Source organism: Oncorhynchus mykiss, chromosome 10 (genome assembly GCF_013265735.2).
Source record: "Oncorhynchus mykiss isolate Arlee chromosome 10, USDA_OmykA_1.1, whole genome shotgun sequence".
Lineage (NCBI taxonomy): Eukaryota > Metazoa > Chordata > Actinopteri > Salmoniformes > Salmonidae > Oncorhynchus > Oncorhynchus mykiss.
Genome location: NC_048574.1, coordinates 20,905,200 through 20,925,213, shown reverse-complemented (window position 1 = coordinate 20,925,213; position 20,014 = coordinate 20,905,200). Strand labels below are relative to the sequence as shown.

At 43.6% G+C, this 20,014-nt stretch overlaps 1 protein-coding gene across 1 annotated transcript; it reads right to left on the bottom strand.

Annotated features, from left to right (window-relative positions):
• Positions 1–2,055: 2,055 nt before the first annotated feature.
• LOC110533488 (delta-like protein B) lies at positions 2,056–8,605 on the bottom strand. Its single transcript, XM_021617751.2, has 7 exons — positions 8,325–8,605; positions 7,984–8,223; positions 7,816–7,873; positions 7,445–7,702; positions 5,964–6,325; positions 5,428–5,644; positions 2,056–3,839 (listed from the first exon to the last, which is right to left on the bottom strand). Exons 1-7 carry the CDS (start codon positions 8,373–8,375, stop codon positions 3,118–3,120), a joined length of 1,908 nt encoding a protein of 635 aa, XP_021473426.1. The 5' UTR covers positions 8,376–8,605; the 3' UTR covers positions 2,056–3,117.
• Between the last annotated feature and the right edge of the window lie 11,409 nt (positions 8,606–20,014).

Below are 20,014 nucleotides of genomic sequence, written 5' to 3'. Positions count from 1 at the left end.
GCGAAAGTATTCGGCCCCCTTTGCACGCCCAATTTTTCAGTTTTTGATTTGTTAAGAAAGTTTGAAATATCCAATAAATGTCGTTCCACTTCATGATTGTGTCCCACTTGTTGTTGATTCTTCACAAAAAAATACAGTTTTATATCTTTATGTTTGAAGCCTGAAATGTGGCAAAAGGTCGCAAAGTTCAAGGGGGCCGAATACTTTCGCAAGGCACTGTATATTACCCAGATACTGACTGTTAGCACTTGGTCTATAGCAGCTTCCCACAAGAATGGGCTTTAGGTGAGGCAGATGAACCTGTAGCCATATTACTTCACAGGGTTTTTGCCTTGGTGACCGAGATGTTTCTCACCATAGAGCTGCTTATAATGACAGCTGGTGATGTTGAATGGGCCAGTCTCTCAGGCAGCCTCACGGTCTGGTGAGGCTGGGAGCTTCGAGGATCTGAACCCGAGGTAGAAGCCACCGGAGAGAGAGACGGAGCCGAGGACGAAGACGCAGGTACCTCCGGATCCAATCTTGATTGGGAAGCCACAAAGGACAAATGCGCCTGAACCTCTGGATCCAGGGCGGCAAAGCTGTTTCTGGTTTGTGTCAGTTCCGGGCTCAACATCTCCATGGAGACCCCGTTGCCAGAGTGCGACTTCCTTGACTTCCACGGCAGGTGACATACCTCCATGGCTGGTTGGTTGGGTCAAGATCAGCTCTGTTCTCCAGGGAAGTGGGAGACCCCGTCGGGGTAGGAACCCTGCCTAGCACCGGCCAGTCGGCTGTGGGGAGCCGACAAGGCGGTTCAACTTCCACCAGACCAGAGCGGCGTCCGGCTACTGGGGTGGAAGAAAAAGGAAAAGTAGGTGGGCGTGGGTTCCCCAGTAGCTTATGTAGGTTTGCTACTTGCTTGCTAAGAGTAGCTACTTCGCTCCTGTAGTCCTCTGCAAGCAAGCAGTTGCTACATTGAAAGTCAACACAGTCCACATTTTAAACCGAGGTCTTTAGTTCAGGTTTCAGCTTTCGACAGGTTTCAGTGTTCAACAGCTTTCAACAACAACAAGCATACGTCACGCTCTGATTCATCACTCCAGAGAGAGCATTTCCATCACTCCAGAGAGAGCCTTTCCACTGCTCCAGAGTCCAATGGCGGCGAGCATTACACCACTGTGTGCGGCTGCTTGGCCATGGAAACCATTTCATGAAGCTCCCGAACAGTTCTTGTGCTGACGTTGCTTCCAGAGGCAGTTTGGAACACGATTTTTACGCGCTTCTGCACTGGGTGGTCCCGTTCTGTGAGCTTGTGTGGCCTACCCCTTCGCGACTGAGCTGTTGTTGCTCCTAGATGTTTCCACTTCACAATAGCAGCACTCACAGTTGACCGGGGCAGCTCTAGCAGGGCAGAAATGTAACAAACTGACTTGTTGGAAAGGTGGCATCCTATGACAGTGCCACATTGAAAGTCACTGAGCTCTTCAGTAAGGCAATTATACTGCCAATGTTTGTCTGTGGAGATTGCATGGCCATGTGTTCGATTTTATACACTTGTCAGCAACGGGTGTGACTGAAATAGCCAAATCCACTAATTTGAAGGAGTGTCCACATACTTTTGTATATATAGTGTATACAAAAAAATATTTATATTTTTGTTGCCTCAGGGCAACGTTGTGCAGTTAGGTTACTTTACAGGGGAATATCATGCTAAATGGAAGACATGTAAAATGATGGCCTTGGTCAATGTTTTTGCCAACATATCCACTAACATTCACAGGCAAATGGACACAGGGACATTCTATGGGTGAAAGTAGCCTAATGGAGCAGTTAGGATCATACCCTCTGATAGTGAGGACAGCAAGGAAGAATGGGGCCACAGATTCAGGTTTGAGAGTCGGTGAAATACTACTTAATGCCCAATTTGTATTTTCTTATGAAAATAGTGCTTGTTTCTACTATATTGTCTTACGAAACCCCTATGAAAACAACCATTCTAACTGAATAACATTTAACCCTATATCATATGGCCAACGTACTGTATGTTGATAATCCATAGGCTAGAAAAGCTGATGGTTTTATAATCTTTATTCAACACATTACAAACACAACAACAAAACATTTTTTTGAGAGCAAATGCCAGACTAAACACAAACTTTGGCATGAACATAAAATTACACTGGCTGTTCTTCAGAAACAGCAATACTTATGTCATGATCTGTGTATCAAAGTTACATGTTCATTGATTTCAGGTCATAAATCAATTTTGTGTTTCTTCCTGGAGTATTCATGGGCTATTTAGAATACACAGCAACACACAAAGATGCAGAACATCCATTACAGGTTGTTCATTTAGGATCACATAAATATAACTCTGGATTTGTGGCAAAAAAGGTGAAGATTTGACAAACATTTTACACAATAAATAAATAACAAATAAAATGATGGTATACCGACTGATGTATGTATATTAGAAGAAATCACAGTACATTTTTCAATGACAAACATATGTTTTATCTTTTGGAATTGCTCAAATTAGAGTTCTGGTGAAATGTGCAAATAAACAAAAAACACAGTGAAGTCAATCCAGAAAATATATCCTCTCCTTGAAGGTCATTGATAAGTCATTATTGTGCGCTGGTGTTCCAAAAACATACAGGTCAGAGAATTAGGTCTTCCTGTATTTGGTTTAAATGGTTCTTCGAGTCATTTGGTGAATATGACTGTGTTGCAGCAAGGGCAATGATAGATAGGTCAGTGTCCAACGTAAGTGGTCATGTGGTATTGGTAGTCGTCTCTTTGGGTTATTTGACGTGGAAGACCTTTCTCTGAGGAGATTTCCTAAAGTTCTCGAACTTCAAGAGGTCACTTACTGTTGTTCTTCATGACGAGAGGTTGTTTTCCAAAATGTTTTTTTCTTTGTTTGTTTAAATTTGCAACGTAAAAATGATGACAGGAATCCAACCATTCGTAGCATTTGTCCTTTTCTTCATTCATTTATCATTTCATAAAAAGAGAAAAAAGAAGTGCTGACGATCCCCTGTTCTTCCTCCCCATTTCTGTCCCGCCCTGCCTTCCCAGGTACGTGGCTGTCCTGTATCCTCTTTCTGTCCTTCTTGAGTCCAGACCAGTGGCTCATCTTAGCCCAGCCCCACTCTCCCCCCTCCAGAGGTAGTCCTGTCCAGGGGAGAGAGAACGGTGCTCACCTCCAAGTCCCCGGCCTGTCCTGTCGTCTGGGGGGCTCAGCGATACAAGCGATGCCAAGCTGAGGCGCGGGTCGCTATTGCTGATCTTGAACAGACCACTGGGCCCCAGAAAAGCCTCTCTCTCGCTAGGGAAATGGTTGATCACGGTCTCCAGGTCGTTAAACACTGCTGTGTCACTCAGTTGCTTCCTACTACGCAGCCGGTGCCGCCGCAGCACCACGATGCCCGCCGCTAGGCCAAGGGCAAGTAACGCCAGGATGCAAGAGGCGGTGAGGGTGGCGGAGGAAGGCTTATTTGTCATTTGGGAAGCAGGCTGGAAGCTGAGCTGCAGCGTGAACTCACAGCTAGGTCCCATGAAACCTGTTGGACACTGACACACAGGACCCGTGAAGTGGGTGAAGCAGGTGCCGCCATTCTGGCAGGGCTGGGCGCTGGCACCGCGGCCACAGGCGTCCGAACGCACACTGCAGTTCTTGCCGGCGTAGCCCAAAGTGCACGAGCATGTGTAGTCGTCCACGTTGTCCTGGCAGGTGCCAGCATTCTGGCAGGGTACTGAGGCACAGTCATCGATGTTGATCTGGCAGTTGGCACCGGTAAACCCGGAGCGGCAGCGGCATAGCACACTCTGACCCAGGTCTAGACACTCACCACCTAAAAGACAACATATGACACGGCTCCATTTAGTACACTGCAGCCTACCACATTCTGAAGTAGTACAAGATGGCGTACATGGGATATCACACTGTTGCCACTTCTTAAGTCTTCATGACTTCTGTCTTTATCAAAATAACATGATTCTGTCAACAGATTGGGATGCAATGACTAACGAGGAACTTTTGTTCCCATGTCACTAATCATTTGGACAAATCACAATTTCGCAGGTGCTCGCATCTTTCGAAATTCAGAAGGGGAGGGGACATTTGGCCCATAGACTTTCCCCGAACCTGCAGAGAGGGAGTGGAGATTACACTTCTCGCTCTAGTATCTTTTTAACACACCCCCCCCCCCCCCCCCCCCCCAGAACTTAATCAACCCTCTGATGCAATTACTCAAGATTTTAGTTCTGTGTTTCCGAGAATAACATTTTATTGACTTTCTCCAGGAAGATGTGCTTAGGTTGTGTGCATTGATATACTTTGAAAACATGTATTCATTCATTGTTCAACCAGCCAAGTCCAGTACTTCATTAGCAAGTACTACCAGCAGGTGCATACTTGAACCAATAGAGGTCATCAGAACCAAGACAAGCTCCTCTCCATCCACTTTCACCTACTTCCACATTTTTTTGGAGCAGGTGAACTGTTTTAAGTTCCTGGGCCTAACCATCTCGTCCGATCTGACATGGTCAGCCAACACAAATGCCTCTAATTCCTGAGGCGACTGAGGAAGTTTGGCATGAGCACAGGCACTCTAGTCAACTTCTACAGAGTCAGGGTAGAGAGCATCCTGGCTGGATCCATCACTGTGTGGTATGGTAAAACCAACACACAAGACCACAAAAGGCATCAGAGGGTAGTGTTCAATGCAGAGAAAATCATTGGCACTGCTCTCCCCTCCATCGAGGCCATCTACGCTGACAGATTCCACACTAGAGGCCAAAAGACAGTACGATACCCCAGCCACGCAGCCAGTGCATTGTTCTCCCAGCTACCATCTATTCTAGGCGGCGATAGAGGAGCATCAAGACCTCCACTACCAGGTTAAAAAATTGATTTTATCCCGGTGCAATCCGCCTGTTAAAACAAGGAACCTGCCTGCTGTTTTTATCCTACTTTTGGCACTTGAGCACATATGACTGAACTGTTTATGATCTTACCACGTTTAAAAAAATGTGTGACGTTTTGTTTTATGTAAACAAAGTCAGATCCGCTGCGTTGATAGGCAGGTCTGTCTCACCGTCTGTGTTCTGCTGTAGAATTGAATAGAGCGCACTCACCGCTGCTTTCTATCCTTTGTTTGTGGTCAAGAGAGCATTGTCGAAATCAAAAGTGAGTCATGACGAACTCACTTACAAAACTCTGTTTTAGACAAGACTGACTTTATGAACAAAATGATACTATTTATACTTTGTAGTCAATTTTGACACTGGAATAAATGTTTCTGAATAACATCGATGCCACTGGCTTTTTTTCAGATAAGCTGTTTTTTTGCCTTCAGTTGCACTTTAATACTTGCAAATGTAAAAAAAAAAAAAAAATGTTTTAACTACTTGAACTTGATACACTAAAGTCAGACTCACCATTCAGACATGGGCTGTTGCTGCAGCGGTCTAGTTTCTTCTCGCAGTTGGAGCCGGTGTATGTGGGAGGGCAACGGCAGGTATAGCCCCCCGTTAGCGTCTCCATGCAGGTGCCCCCGTTGAAGCAAGGCCCGTCGGCACACGTCATGGCAATGATCTCACAGTTCTTCCCATAGAAGCCCTGGGGGCAGGTGCACGAGTAGTCGTTCTCCAGGTCCTAAAGAGAGAGAGTATTGTCATTAGAGTATTTTTGAGTACTGTCGAGAGTATGGTTGTTAGAGACACCTAGACTGGGCTTTGGCTGATCATGTTTCTGACATTGTCTTATTTGAACATATTTATTACTAGAATGTGTTTGTTACACTGTGTTAGTGTCAAGAATACATTTCCATTTTACCCTCAAATGGACAATTAAGTAAAAACATTAAACATGGCATTCCAAATTAATTTAATAATAATAAAAGTTTGTTTAACACACAATTAAACTAGCCAATATTGAACAACACCTATTTCCTGCAAGCAGAAATATTACTCACATTGCAGCTGCCGCCGTTCTTGCAGGGGTTGCTGTCACACTCGTTGGTCTCCAGCTCACAGTTGGTGCCGCTGTAGCCCGGGCGGCAGGTACAGGTGTAGCTGCCCTGGCCTGTGTTGGTGCAGGTGGCATCGTTGGCACATGGCCGGTGGTTGGTGCAGTAGTTGAGGTCCTGGTCGCAGAAGAGGCCGCCCCAACCCTCCTTGCAGTCACACTGCCATGGCTGGCCGCAGGTGCCATGGAGGCAGCCTGGGTAACGCACACACTCATTGCATGAGGGCCCCTGCCAGCCCATCCTGCACTTGCAGTCCCCAGGGGCCTCGCAGTAGCCGTGCCTCTCGCTGCAGTCCGCCGAGCAGATGGCTGGAGGGAGGAGGGGAGAGATGGGAGGGTGATTACAATGAATGGGCAGATTGGGCACCCCTCCCTACGCTTTATATCACAGAACATGCACACACTCAGACACCCAACACCGTCTCACCCCCCTCCCCAGCCCAGTCTCAGACTTCAACTGTTTAAGTATTAAACCAAGCAGCTGGTGAGCACACAACCGCAGGAACAGAAGCCAGTTCTTTCTTTTCTCCCTCTGCCTCACGCACACCCGCAACACACAGACACACAGCATCTCCAACATGTGTCCCTGGCAGTCACGGTTCTTTCTCCTTTTGTTACAGGGGAACAAAAGGCAGATTGAACTCCACAAGCATTTGAACTCCACAAGCAATCAGCAGTTAAAACAATAACAAAGCCACTCCCTGCCACTGTTTCACCAAAATTGAGCACTCTCAAATCCATAGACTAAGCTATAAAAGCAAGGACTGACCATCCATTTTTTTTAGGCTATACAGTGTTTTTTAACATTTACTTTGTTTGCAAACATTGGAGTAAAACAAAGGGGATATTTTGGTTTCTGATGGGATACGACAGTTGATCTAAGCTCATGGGGCATTTATAAGTTATATTCTTCAAGAATCAATAGGTACAAAATGGATGTAGTTACTGCAATTTGCCCCTTTAAGACTCCTGCAATTATGCCTGTCTAAAATAGTAGAACGGCTGGTTAAAGGATTCAAGTGAAATCCTTTAGGGAGACGTAATCTTAATTTAGAAATAACTTGACAAACATTTTCATGAAACAAGGGTGAGTTAAAGTGTTGCACATGCTTCATTGTTGGTGTGATTGTGTAGACCTATGTGTAATAATTATTGTGATTAGGCCTGTATGTAATAATTATTGTCCCCAATCATTCAGGCCTAAATGCTGCCTATATGCTGTCCCTGTGAAACCTTTAAAAATTATTAATTGTGTTTTTACCAAGGAGAATGCCAACTATAACATTAGCCTCATTGATCAATTCATAATTGCGTGCACTGTGCAGTCCATCCGCAATAGGCCTATACAGTGCAGTCCGTCCAAACTGGTTGACAGCATCTGAGTCTGGACAGTAACGTAGTAATTGACGTTAACTCGATTGTACTTACGATCAGAACAGTAGTTGCCCTTCCAGCCCTCCAGACAGTGTTTGTTCCCCTCCTCGTCACAGGTGTAGTGGCCCAAAGTGTCGTCGCGGGGTCTGCAGTACTCGGCGCAGCTATCGCCAAAGTAGTACTCGTCACAGAATACGTGGTAGGAGTAGCGCAGCTCGCTCTGCTCTCCGAAGTGGACGTCTTGAGACCAGTCCTCGCCGATGGCCAGTCTTCTTCTGGTTGCCAAGCGGCTGACAAGGTTGTTTTGGTTGTCTGAAATATACAATAACATGTGTATTTTAGTAGCCTATTGACATACCGAATGTTTGAACTTAGGTAGACTGTTAAAGAAAGGCTATAATATGTCTACTGCAACAACACCTTACCTGTGTATTCTGTAGGGGTTTCTGCGTTCCATGCTTCAATTATCAGTGAAAATGTTCCCTGGAATAGAGGTAAATCCTGGGTTAAAGTTTACGCAATAATGATATACAGTAACATCATTTATATTTCCATGTCTAACATTTCATATTTATGTATAAACGGTTATTTACCGGCCACTTGAAATGGAAAGGTATTCTAATTGGAGCGCTGCTGGAAATTGAGGTCTGATCTGCGCGGATGACGTTGGTGTGTCCCGTTCCAAACGTGCATGGTGGCTCCGCATGGATAACGTCCTCCGAGTGTTTTAGACAAATTCGGAAAAATATGTGGCAGTCTCTATGCCTTCTGCATATGCGGTGGGCAGTGTTGAACGAATGGACTTTCAGCTCGAACACTCCAGAGGACGATACCTGCCAAGAGAAGAACGAATTGGACATTATAAATCATATTTAAGCTGTGTGTAAAGCAAGGCAATATTGAATGGTTCCTTATTGTTACGTTTCGTACTTACCACTTGCATTACAACCAAAGCCAAGACACATCTAAAGGGTAGTGAGGCCATTTGTGTCAGTTGTTTGGTTGGTAGCTAGCTATACAACAATCCGCAGGTGTATGCATTCGTTGTGTCCAATAGAAGTGGCACGCGCTTATTCCCAAAAAATCAAATAGCTAAAGCTGTGGAAAAATATCCTTGCAGTCACACCATAAAATAAGTGTGAAAAGGCATTAAAAGTTATCGCTCTTTCCTTTTCCCTGGTCGTGGTCTTCACTTGTTTTGGTTCTGGTGCTGAATGAGATTGATTTGGGTTTTATACCCCCTGATGCGCCCCCTTCGCGCGTTAGGAGGCGGGACAGGGAAAGACCCAAGGGACAACCAGTAGATGTGGGATGCGTGTGTATTTGGTGCTGATTAAATTTGTCAGCAAAATTTGAAGGCGCAAGGCCTATACTTCGACCATAATCATATTTAAAGTGTGATTGGATCAAGATGAATTTTATACAGTAATACGAATAGCCAAATGTCCACTAATTTGAAGTTGTGGGCTAGCTAGCCTATGGAAATAGAATGACACCTGCATCTAAAACGGCATGTTTAGACCTACATATTTAATTATTCAACTTCTATCAGACATTAAAAAATAAATACAAAATTAGAAACATGTAAAGAGAAAGTTGTTAATTTAAGAACTTTAGCCTACCAGTATTAAATAAATGGTTTATTAATTGATAGACAGTATCACCTGACGGACTAGGCTACATTTGTGGTTATAGGTGGTTATAACCTATTATTTGATACAGCCTATATACTTAGGCTTATAATTTATATTCCAAATTAGTTTTTTTTTTCACAAAACGTTGGCATAATAATTCATTGCCCTTATTGTTTTTTTGGTAGGCTAAATATCGATCTGAAGGCTGTATGGAAGAATTGCATGGTCTGCCCTTTCTTCAGTCCCAAAATAATTGCTCAGACGCGTGCTAGCCGACAAAAGCAGACAGGTTACGGATAAGACCTTTCATTGTGCGCCTCGGGGATATTCGGGGATCTATTGTTAACTGGTTGAATTGGGGAGGGCACTCGCGCTAGAGTTTTGGATATCATGGCAGTTGCCTTTGTGTGAACTCCATGCGAACAGCTGTATGGTAATCAATGGCACATGGTCTACGGTGCGGTGTCTCCACACACTATTGTTTTCTCGAACCATCCTTCCCAACTGCGCAAAACTTTCTTAATGCATATTGATTTAGGGGGTACCAACGGTGGTATTTCCAGCATCTGTCGTGCATGGGCCTTTTGCCAGTATAGCCTATAGGCCTACATCATTATTTCATAAACTGTATTAGGGGGGTGAATGATTCAAATGCATACCACAGGCTATCAATACTGATCATCTGCCCAATAGCGTCTATTAACATTGGACATTTGCAAAATATTGAGTGGCAGTAGCCCGCCACTGGGCAAAAACAGGTTGAATCAATGTAATTTCAACAAAAAATTAAATGTGATGCCGTTCAATCAACGTGGAAAACTGATTTATTAAAAAGTCATCAAAGTAAGGGAATTTCGTATTTTGTCATGCAACTTTTAACCTAAATCCAATGACAGGGTGACATTTTTGGTTGATTTCACGTTGTTTGACAACTCAACCAAATAAAACAAAAATTGACGTCTGTGCCCAGTTGGCTAGTTTAGCTATACGTTACTTTAGACCATACACTTCAATAACCTTAATATTGAAACAGTTACTATGGGATGTTGGACTATATAGTCAATTTAATTATTAGCCTACTATATAATCTCCTACCAATAATATGTGTAGCCGAGTGCGTTTTATACAGAGAATAGACTCATTTGTTAGAAATTGCGCAGAGATGTTGAAGTAACCAGTTTATTGAGAACAAACCCTTTCAAGCATAGTCATAAAAATTGCTTCACTCTAAAGTGTGTGCGTGATTTAGAGGGGGAAGGGCCACTGCTGTTCGCTCGTACATTAATATTCTAACGAGCGAGGGGCGCGTGGCGTCAATGAACCGCACATTATCCCTGACACACTTCTATGCTTCAACACTAATTCACGTCAATCCGTGAAGTTGGGCACAGATCAGTCAACAGATGTAGCATACTGAAAGGAGTCCTCAACGGCATAGAAATATAAAGAAATGTTCATCAGAAATAAATATTACAAGCTTAAAAAGGTCCTTTGTCGCTCAGTTGTTGCAAGTGCCATGCTCTACCGCCAGGATAGTGGGTTCAATTCCCGGGCCGTAAATTGTATGCACGCATGACTAAGTCTCTTTGCATAAAAGCGTCTGCTAAATGGTATACACTGAGTGTACAAAACATTAGGAAGACCCTGGGTTAAATGCGGAAAACATTTCAGTTGAAGGTGTTCAGTTGTACAACTGACTAGGTATCCTCCTTTCAAATCAATCAAATCAAAATGTATTAATCACATACACATGGTTAGCAGATGTTATTGTGAGTGTAGCGAAAAGCTTATGCTTCTAGATCTGACAGTGCAGCAGTCAGATAGGTAATATCTAACAACTCCACAACAAAACCTAATATCTAACAAATTCCACAACAAAACTTAACACACAATCTAGTAAAGGAATGGGATAAGAATATATAAAATATATGGATGAGCAGTGACAGAGCAGCTCATATGCAATAGATAGTGTAGGATAAAGTATATACATGAGATACGTAATGTGAGATATGTACACATTCTTGAAGTGGCATTATTAAAGTGAGTAGTGTTCCATTTATTAAAGTGGCCAATGATATCAAATCTGTAGATAGGCAGCCGCCTCTCTGTGCTAGTGATGGCTGTTTATGCAATCTGATGGCCTTGAGATAGAAGCGGTTTTTCAATCTCTCTGTCCCAGCTTTGATGCACCTGTACTGACCTCGCCTTTTGGATGGAAGCGGGGTAAACAGATAGTGGCTTGGGTGGTTATTGTCCTTGATGATCTTTTTTTGCCTTCCTGTGACATCGAGTGTTGTAGATGTCCTGGAGGGCAGGTAGTTCGCCCCCGGTGATGCGTTGTGCAGACCACCCTCTGGGTTGTGCAGACCACACCTGACACCAGTCCCTCCTGCAGCAAAGCACCCCCACAACATGATTCTGCCACCCCCGTGCTTCATGGTTGGGATGGTGTTCTTCGGCTTGCAAGCCTCCCCCTTTTCCCTCCAAACATAACGATGGCCATTATGGCCAAACAGTTCTATTTTTGTTTCATCAGACCAGAGAATATTTCTCAGAAAATTACGATCTTTGTCCCCATGTGCAGTTGCAAACCGTAGTCTGGCTTTTTTATGGTGGTTTTGGAGCAGTGGCTTCATCCTTGCTGAGCAGCTTATCAGGTTATGTCGATATAGGACTTGTTTTACTGTGGATATAGACACTTTTGTACCTGTTTCCTCCAGCGTCTTCACAATGTCCTTTGCTGTTGTTCTGGGATTGATTTGCACTTTTCACACCAAAATACGTTCATTTCTAGGAGACAGAATGCGTCTCCTTCCTGAGCGGTATGACGGCTGTGTGGTCCCATGGTGTTTATACTTGCGTACTATTGTTTGGACAGATGAACGTGGTACCTTCAGGTGTTTGGAAATTGTTCCCAATGATGAACCAGACTTGTGGAGGTCTACAATTTTTTTTCTGAGGTCTTGGCTGATTTGTTTTGACTTTCCCATGATGTCAAGCAAAGAGGCACTGAGTTTGAAGGTAGGCCTTGAAATACATCCACAGGTACACCTCCAATTGACTCAAATCATCAAATCAAATTACATTTATTTATATAGCCCTTTGTACATCAGCTGATATCTCAAAGTGCTGTACAGAAACCCAGCCTAAAACCCCAAACAGCAAGCAATGCAGGTGTAGAAGCACGGTGGCTAGGAAAAACTCCCTAGAAAGGCCAAAACCTAGGAAGAAACCTAGAGAGGAACCAGGCTATGTGGGGTGGCCAGTCCACTTCTGGCTGTGCCGGGTGGAGATTATAACAGAACATGGCCAAGATGTTCAAATGTTCATAAATGACCAGCATGGTCAAATAATAATAAGGCAGAACAGTTGAAACTGGAGCAGCAGCACGGCCAGGTGGACAGCAAGGAGTCATCATGTCAGGTAGTCCTGGGGCATGGTCCTAGGGCTCAGGTCCTCTGAGAGAGAGAAAGAAAGAGAGAAAGAGAGAATTAGAGAGAGCACATGTGGGGTGGCCAGTCCTCTTCTGGCTGTGCCGGGTGGAGATTATAACAGAACATGGCCAAGATGTTCAAATGTTCATAAATTACCAGCATGGTCGAATAATAATAAGGCAGAACAGTTGATCCTGGAGCAGCAGCACGGCCAAATGATGTCAATTAGCCTATCAGAAGCTTCTCAAGCCATGACATAATTTTCTGGAATTTTCCAAGCTGTTTAAAGGCACAGTCAACTTAGTGTATGTAAACTTCTGACCCACTGGAATTGTGATACAGTGAATTATAAGTGAAAGAATCTGTCTGTAAACAATTGTTGGAAAAATTACTTGTCATGCACAAAGTAGATGTCCTAACCAACTTGCCAAAACTATAGTTTGTGAACAAGAAATTTGTGGAGTGGTTGAAAAACTAGTTTTAATGACTCCAACCTAAGTGTATGTAAACTTCCAACTTCAACTGTACATACCCCAACCAGAAGCCATGGATTACAGGCAACATCCGCTAAAGGGTAGAGCTGCCACTTTCAAGGAGCAGGACTCGAACCCGGAAGCTTATAAGAAACCCCGCTATGCCCTCCGATGAACCATCAAAGAGGCAAAGCATCAATACAGGACTAAGATCGAATTGTAATACACCAGCACCAACGCTCGTCGGATGTGGCAGGGCTTACAAACTATTAGACTACTAAGGGAAGCACAGCCAAGAGCTGCCCAGTGACACAAGCCTACCAGACGAGCTAAATTACTTCTATGCTCGCTTCGAGGCAAGTAACACTGAAATATGCATGAGAGCATCAGCTGTTCCGGACGACTATGCGATCACTCTCTCCGCAGCCAATGTTTTTTTTATTTTACCTTTATTTAACTAGACAAGTCAGTTAAGAACACATTCTTATTTTCAATGATGGCCTAGGAACAGTTAGTTAACTGCCTTGTTCAGGGGCAGAATAACAGATTTTTACCTTCAGCATTAAACAGGTCAACATTCACAAGGTCGCAGGGCCAGACGGATTACCAGGACGTATACTTTGTATTGCCCCCCCCCCCCCCCCTTCTTTTACACTGCTGATACTCTCTTATCTATGTATAGTCACTTTAATACATTTACCTTAATGTACATATTACCTCGACTAACCGGTGCCCTCGCACATTGACTCTATACCGGTACCCCCTGTATATAGCCTCGCTATTGTTATTTTGCTGCTGCTCTTGAATTATTTGTTACTTTTATTTATTTATTTTATTTTTTAGGCATTTTCTCAAAACTGCATTGTTGGTTAAGGGCTTGTAAGTAAGCATTTCACTGTAAGGTCTACCTGTTGTATTCGGCGCATGTGACAAATAAAATTAGATTTGATTTACACAAACTGTAGTGTATTTAACAATGACATCAATAAGGGATCATAGCTTTCACCTGGATTAACCTGGTCAGTCTATGACATGGAAAGAGCAGGTGTTGCTAATGTTTTGTACAGTAAGTGTATGTAAAATGTTATGGTTATTTAATAAAGATTAGCTGCCAATGCCTTAAAACATAGCAACTACCTCCTAAAAAAGCCCCAAAACTAGTGCTGGATATTAAAAGCGTTCCACAGCGATGCTGGCCCATGTTGACTATAATGCTTCCCACAGTTATGTCAAGTTGGCTGGTAGTGGATCTCTACTACTATCTCTACGAATAGCTTGTTCCATCTCATCCCACAGATGTTCAGTTGGCTTGAGATCTGGTGACTGGGCAGGCCACTGCAGTAAGTTGAATTTACTGTCATGTAAGTGTATCCATTCCTGGACAATCCTTGTGGCATTGGGCATTATCCTGCTGAAGAATTCAATTTGCAGATGGATATACTACTGCCATGAAGGGATGCACCTGATTGGCAATGTTCAGTATCAATGATGTTCAGATATCTATAGCATAGATCAAAGTAGGCTAGTCTTATCTGGTTAACACCTTGCAGAGCCCATGCCCCAATGAATTGAAGCTGTTCTGAGGGCAAACAAAGGAAGGTGTTCCTAGTGTTTTGTAGTTCAAGGAATACAAGTTAGGCTTCCAGTTGTGTCTTTAACTCCAGCTTTTAATACATTACCATAACCATTTCTATATTGTTTTCCTGGTTATTATTTCTCTGGTTATTACATAATCCTATTGTCTTCACATACAGTAATGATGGTTCTATTTCACTCTCTCATACCCTGTTTTATAGCTAAATTTTCATCATATACAGTAGTAGTAGGTCAAAGATTCTTATTTCAATATCACACTCTGTTCCCCAGTAAGTTAGCATACCTGTTGTCTTTATATGCGGACCAATGCTGTGCATATCTATAGGTATATCTGAGAGGTCTTTGTGTCAAGGAGCAGATGGACTGTGTGCCTGGTCTCGCTCCCTCTCTGGTGCTGTTTCATTTGTATCCCCTCGAGGGGTGTGACACAAGCCTGCCATGGGGCATGGGAACCTGGGAAGAGGATTCACAGTTACCCCTGCCCTCCCATCAAAAGGACAAGCATCTGCCTGGTTCACAATACAGCTGCCCAGAGACCCTTTCCCTAAAGGGAGAGCGGGAGAGTTGGGGGAGAATCAGGCCAAGTTCCCCAGACCCTCAGGGGAAAAGCCAGGCTGTTCTGGCCACTACTCCTACCTCCCTACCCCCAGACTGCAGTCTGACTGTGGGACGGGACAAAAGGAGGGGTGGGGGTTGTGCTGTAGCATGTGGCTGGGTGTGGTAGGTTGTGCTCATTGATATGCTGCTCATGTACAAGCATGTGGGTTAAGTGTATGTAGGGTAAGTATGTGTGTGTCTATGTGATGTTATAGCTATTTTTCATGTGTGTGTAAGGACATGTCTTATGATACTGTAATACAAGGTCCCTTGTGGGCCACAAACTCTTATTGCTTGGCCCAAAGACGAACACCCCAACCACAATAAGAATATCTCCATTGTCAGATATTGTAAGGCGTGTATCAATAAGGGTTATTTGTGTGTTTGAGGCATGGATGTGCAAGTCTCTAGTCTTTTCATTTTGCATCTGCCATGTCCAAGAAAACAATGGCTGTATACATTGATATCCCTCCCCGTCTTTAAATATATTTATCCTAAACTATCCGTTTCCAAAAAGTCTAAACTTCCACAGACAAATCACTTCCTGTATATAATTGTTATCATAAACAAATGCGGTGAAATACATAACATTAAATGGTTTATCAGCTTGAGGAACATATATCAATTTTACAATGTGACTCACAATCCTCTTTGTTTCATGTGGTAGCATGATGATAATTTAATACAGGATAAGACTATAGCGAGATCTGCCAGTCTTCACTTCTACCTCTCCTCCTGTCCCTCGCTCCCCATATCCCTCCCTCTATCCTGCTTTCCCTCGATCCTCATATCCCTCTCTCCCCATTTCCCTCCTTCTCTCCTCCTGTCCCTCACTCCCCATATTCCTCTCTCTCCCCATATCACTCCCTCTCCTCCTGTCCCTCGCTCTCCCCATATCCCTCCCTCTCTCCTCCTGTCCCTCGCTCCCCATATCCATCCCTCGCTCCCCATATCACTCCCTCTCCTCCTGTCCCTCGCTCTCCCCATATCCCTCCCTCCCTCTCTCCTCCTGTCCCTCGCTCCCCATATCCCTCCCTCGCTCCCCATATCACTCCCTCTCCTCCTGTCCCTCGCTCTCCCCATATCCCTCCCTCCCTCTCTCCTCCTGTCCCTCGCTCCCCATATCCCTCCCTCTCTCCTCCTGTCCCTCACTCCCCATATTCCTCTCTCCCCATATCACTCCCTCTCCTCCTGTCCCTCGCTCTCCCCATATCCCTCCCTCTCTCCTCCTGTCCCTCGCTCCCCATATCCCTCCCTCGCTCCCCATATCCCTGCCTCTATCCTCCAGTCCCTCGCTCCCCCTATCCCTACCTCTATCCTCCTATCTCTCGCTCCCCATATCCCTGCCTCTATCCTCCTGTCCCTCGCCCCTCATATCCTTCCCTCTCCTCATATCTCTCCCTCTCTCCTCATATCCTTTCCTCTTCATATCCTTCCCTCTCCTCCTGTCCCTCGCTCTCTCTCACTCCCCATATCCCTCACTCTCCTCCTGGAGCTACTCTGGCAGATGGGAGATGAAAGGCGGGGCAGGAGGGACGAGGGAACAGGAACAGGTGGGGGTGAAATGAGAAGAAAGAAAAGGGCAGAGGTCAACAGGGGCTAAAAGAAACGGGGGAGGGTACATGCGGAGGAGGAGAAATCGATCGGTCAATTTTACTTTTCTTTTGGCCTCTCTAAATCCACAACTCTTTTCACCAGATGTCAGTTAACTCTATAGCCCAGTGGCGACCTTCTTTTGAGAGGTCAACTGGAAATCTACGAGCACACACACAACGTTGTCTTGGAATGGTAAAGTTAATGTAACATATCTTAGGTTCAGGTTGCAATGGCCCTCACCAATGTTTTTTTATTCTTCCTGTGACTATAAAGGTTGTACATTTGTTATGCCAGACATTACCTCCTGCTGCATGTTTGACTTGGCTGAATAGGGACATCCTTTAATCCCTTCATTGAATGAGGCCAGGCCCCATAATGCTATCAGCAAAACCAGAGTAGTGCATTTTTTCAGGGAAATTGGAAGGAATTTAACATTTAGTATCATTTCTTGGCAGGAAGGAAGCCTCCATTTGGAACCCATAACATGTTCAAAGTAAATAAGTATTGAACATATTTTCTCAATCCAGATTAGGAGAACAAGTCATGAATCTCTGTCTCACTACTCTGATCGGAGATGTAAAAAGGCTAGAATACTGATGCCAAGGTTGACAAGACGTATTTCATCCGTGTATTGCTTTATAAACATGCCATCCAGGGACAGACATGTTTACACTCTGGCTTGAGTTATCTTACTAAAATTAAAGGAGAAGGGATCCAACAACAGTGATGAATACAGCTGCACATTCAGAGGCCCCTGTCAACCCCCCATTAGACTCCCCCTCCCCTCAGCTATTAGGAATAGAAACCCCCACCACCACATCATCCAGACCACACCATCCATGCTATACTACTCCCCCCCCCCCCCCCCCCCCATAAACCAGCCCCGGCTGCTGTTTACTAGCCCACTGAGACAGACAAGAGCTGTAAAACAAGGCAAGGCTGTGTTAACTGCCGCTGTGTGTGTGTGTGTGTGTGTGTGTGGGGGGGGGGGGGGTCCTATTTCTAATAGTTAAGACTAATTGACTGACTTGAAGTTGATAATTAACTTAAGGAACAAATTACAAAAATGATTTCCAGGAATTTAGCATGAGGCCTGGTTGTTCGCCACAAAGGCAAACTGTGAGCTAGAGTTGGATATAACAGTGAACCTGTTTTTGTAGGTTGCTTTTAATTGGGGCCAATGTGTGTTAAAATGCTTGTGTAGAGGCTGCAACATTCAGCACCATTTTCAAATTGTTTATATAGTTTCTTAATCTTTTGTTGGGGTGATTGCTGAAATGAAAACCTACACTCTTGCAGAAGAGCCGACACTGCAGCTCAGGCCGCTAATTTACGTAGCTACTTTGCTGCCCTCTAGTGTGCAGACGATGTTATGTCATCTTCACCCCTGCCTTGACAGGCAGTATATGGCATGGGCCACAAAATCACATGCAACCTATAAACAAACAATGTATCTACTGCTTAAATACAAATCTTATGACACATTCTAGAGGTCGACCGATTAATCGGAATGGCCGATTAATTAGGGCCGATTTCAAGTTTTCATAAATCGGAAATCAGTATTTTTTTTTTACACCTTTATTTAATCTTTATTTAACTAGGCAAGTCAGTTAAGAACACATTCTTATTTTCAATAACGGCCTAGGAACGGTGGGTTAACTGCCTCGTTCAGGGGCAGAACGACAGATTTTCACCTTGTCAGCTCGGGGGATTCAATCTTGCAACCTTACAGTTAACTAGTCCAATGCTCTAACCACCTGCCTCCATTGCATTCCACGAGGAGACTGCTCCAATGTGTACCTAACCATGAACATCAATGCCTTTCTTAAAATCAATACACAGAAGTATATATTTTTAAACCTGCATATTTAGCTAAAAGAAATCCAGGTTAGCAGGCAATATTAACCAGGTGAAATTGTGTCACTTCTCTTGCATTCATTGCACGCAGAATCAGTGTATATGCAACAGTTTGGGCCGCGTAATTTGCCAGAATTTTACGTAATTATGACATAACATTCAAGGTTGTGCAATGTAACACGAATATTTAGACTAATGATGCCACCCCTTAGATAAAATACGGAACGGTTCCTATTTCACTGGAAGAATAAACATCTTGTTTTCGAGATGATAGTTTCCGGATTCTACCATATTAATGACCCAAGGCTCGTATTTCTGTGTGTTATTATGTTATAACTAATCTATTATTTGATAGAGCAGTCTGACTGAGCAGTGGTAGGCACCAGCAGGCTCGTAAGCATTCATTCAAACAGCACTTTTGCGTTTTGCCAGCAGCTCTTCGTTGTGCGTCAAGCATTGCACTGTTTATGACTTCAAGCCTATCAACTCCCGAGATGAGGCTGGTGTAACCGATGTGAAATGGCTAGCTAGTTAGTGGGGTGCGCGCTAATAGCGTTTCAAACGTCACTCACTGAGATTTGGAGTGGTTGTTCCCCTTGCTCTGCATGGGTTACGCTGCTTCGAGGGTGGCTGTTGTCGATGTGTTCCTGGTTTGAGCCCAGGGAAGAGTGAGGAGAGGGAAGGAAACTATACTGTTACACTGGCAATACTAAAGTGTCTATAAGAACATCCAATTGTCAAAGGTTAATGAAATACAAATGGTATAGAGAGAAATAGTCCTATAATTCCTATAATAACTACAACCTAAAACTTCTTACCTGGGAACATTGAAGACTCATGGTAAAAGGAACAACCAGCTTTCATATGTTCTCATGTTCTGAGCAAGGAACTTAAACGTTAGCTTTCTTACATGGCACATATTGCACTTTTACTTTCTTCTCCAACACTTTGTTTTTGCATTATTTAAACCAAATTGAACATGTTTCATTATTTATTTTAGGCTAAATAGATTTTATTTAAGTATTATATTAAGTTAAAATAAGTGTTCGATCAGTATTTTTGTAATTGTCATTATTACAAATACATAAAAAAATAAAATAAAAATAAAAAATATTTTTTTTAAAACATTTTTTTTTTTTTTATTTAAAAAAAATTGGCCGATTAATCGGTATCGGCTTTTTTTGGTCTTCCAATAATCGGTATCGGCATTGAAAAATCATATTCGGACGACCTCTAACACATTCACAACGTAGAATAAGAGGTTAACTTTCTGGGTGATTTAAATAATCGACCGGCCTTCATCAGGCTGCCCACTCAAGATAAAGCTTCAAACTGTAACTAGTGCCTGCAACCTGGTTCCGGTTATCAATCAACCTACCAGGGTAGTTACAAACAGTACAGGAATGAAATCAACAACATGTATTGATCATATCTTTA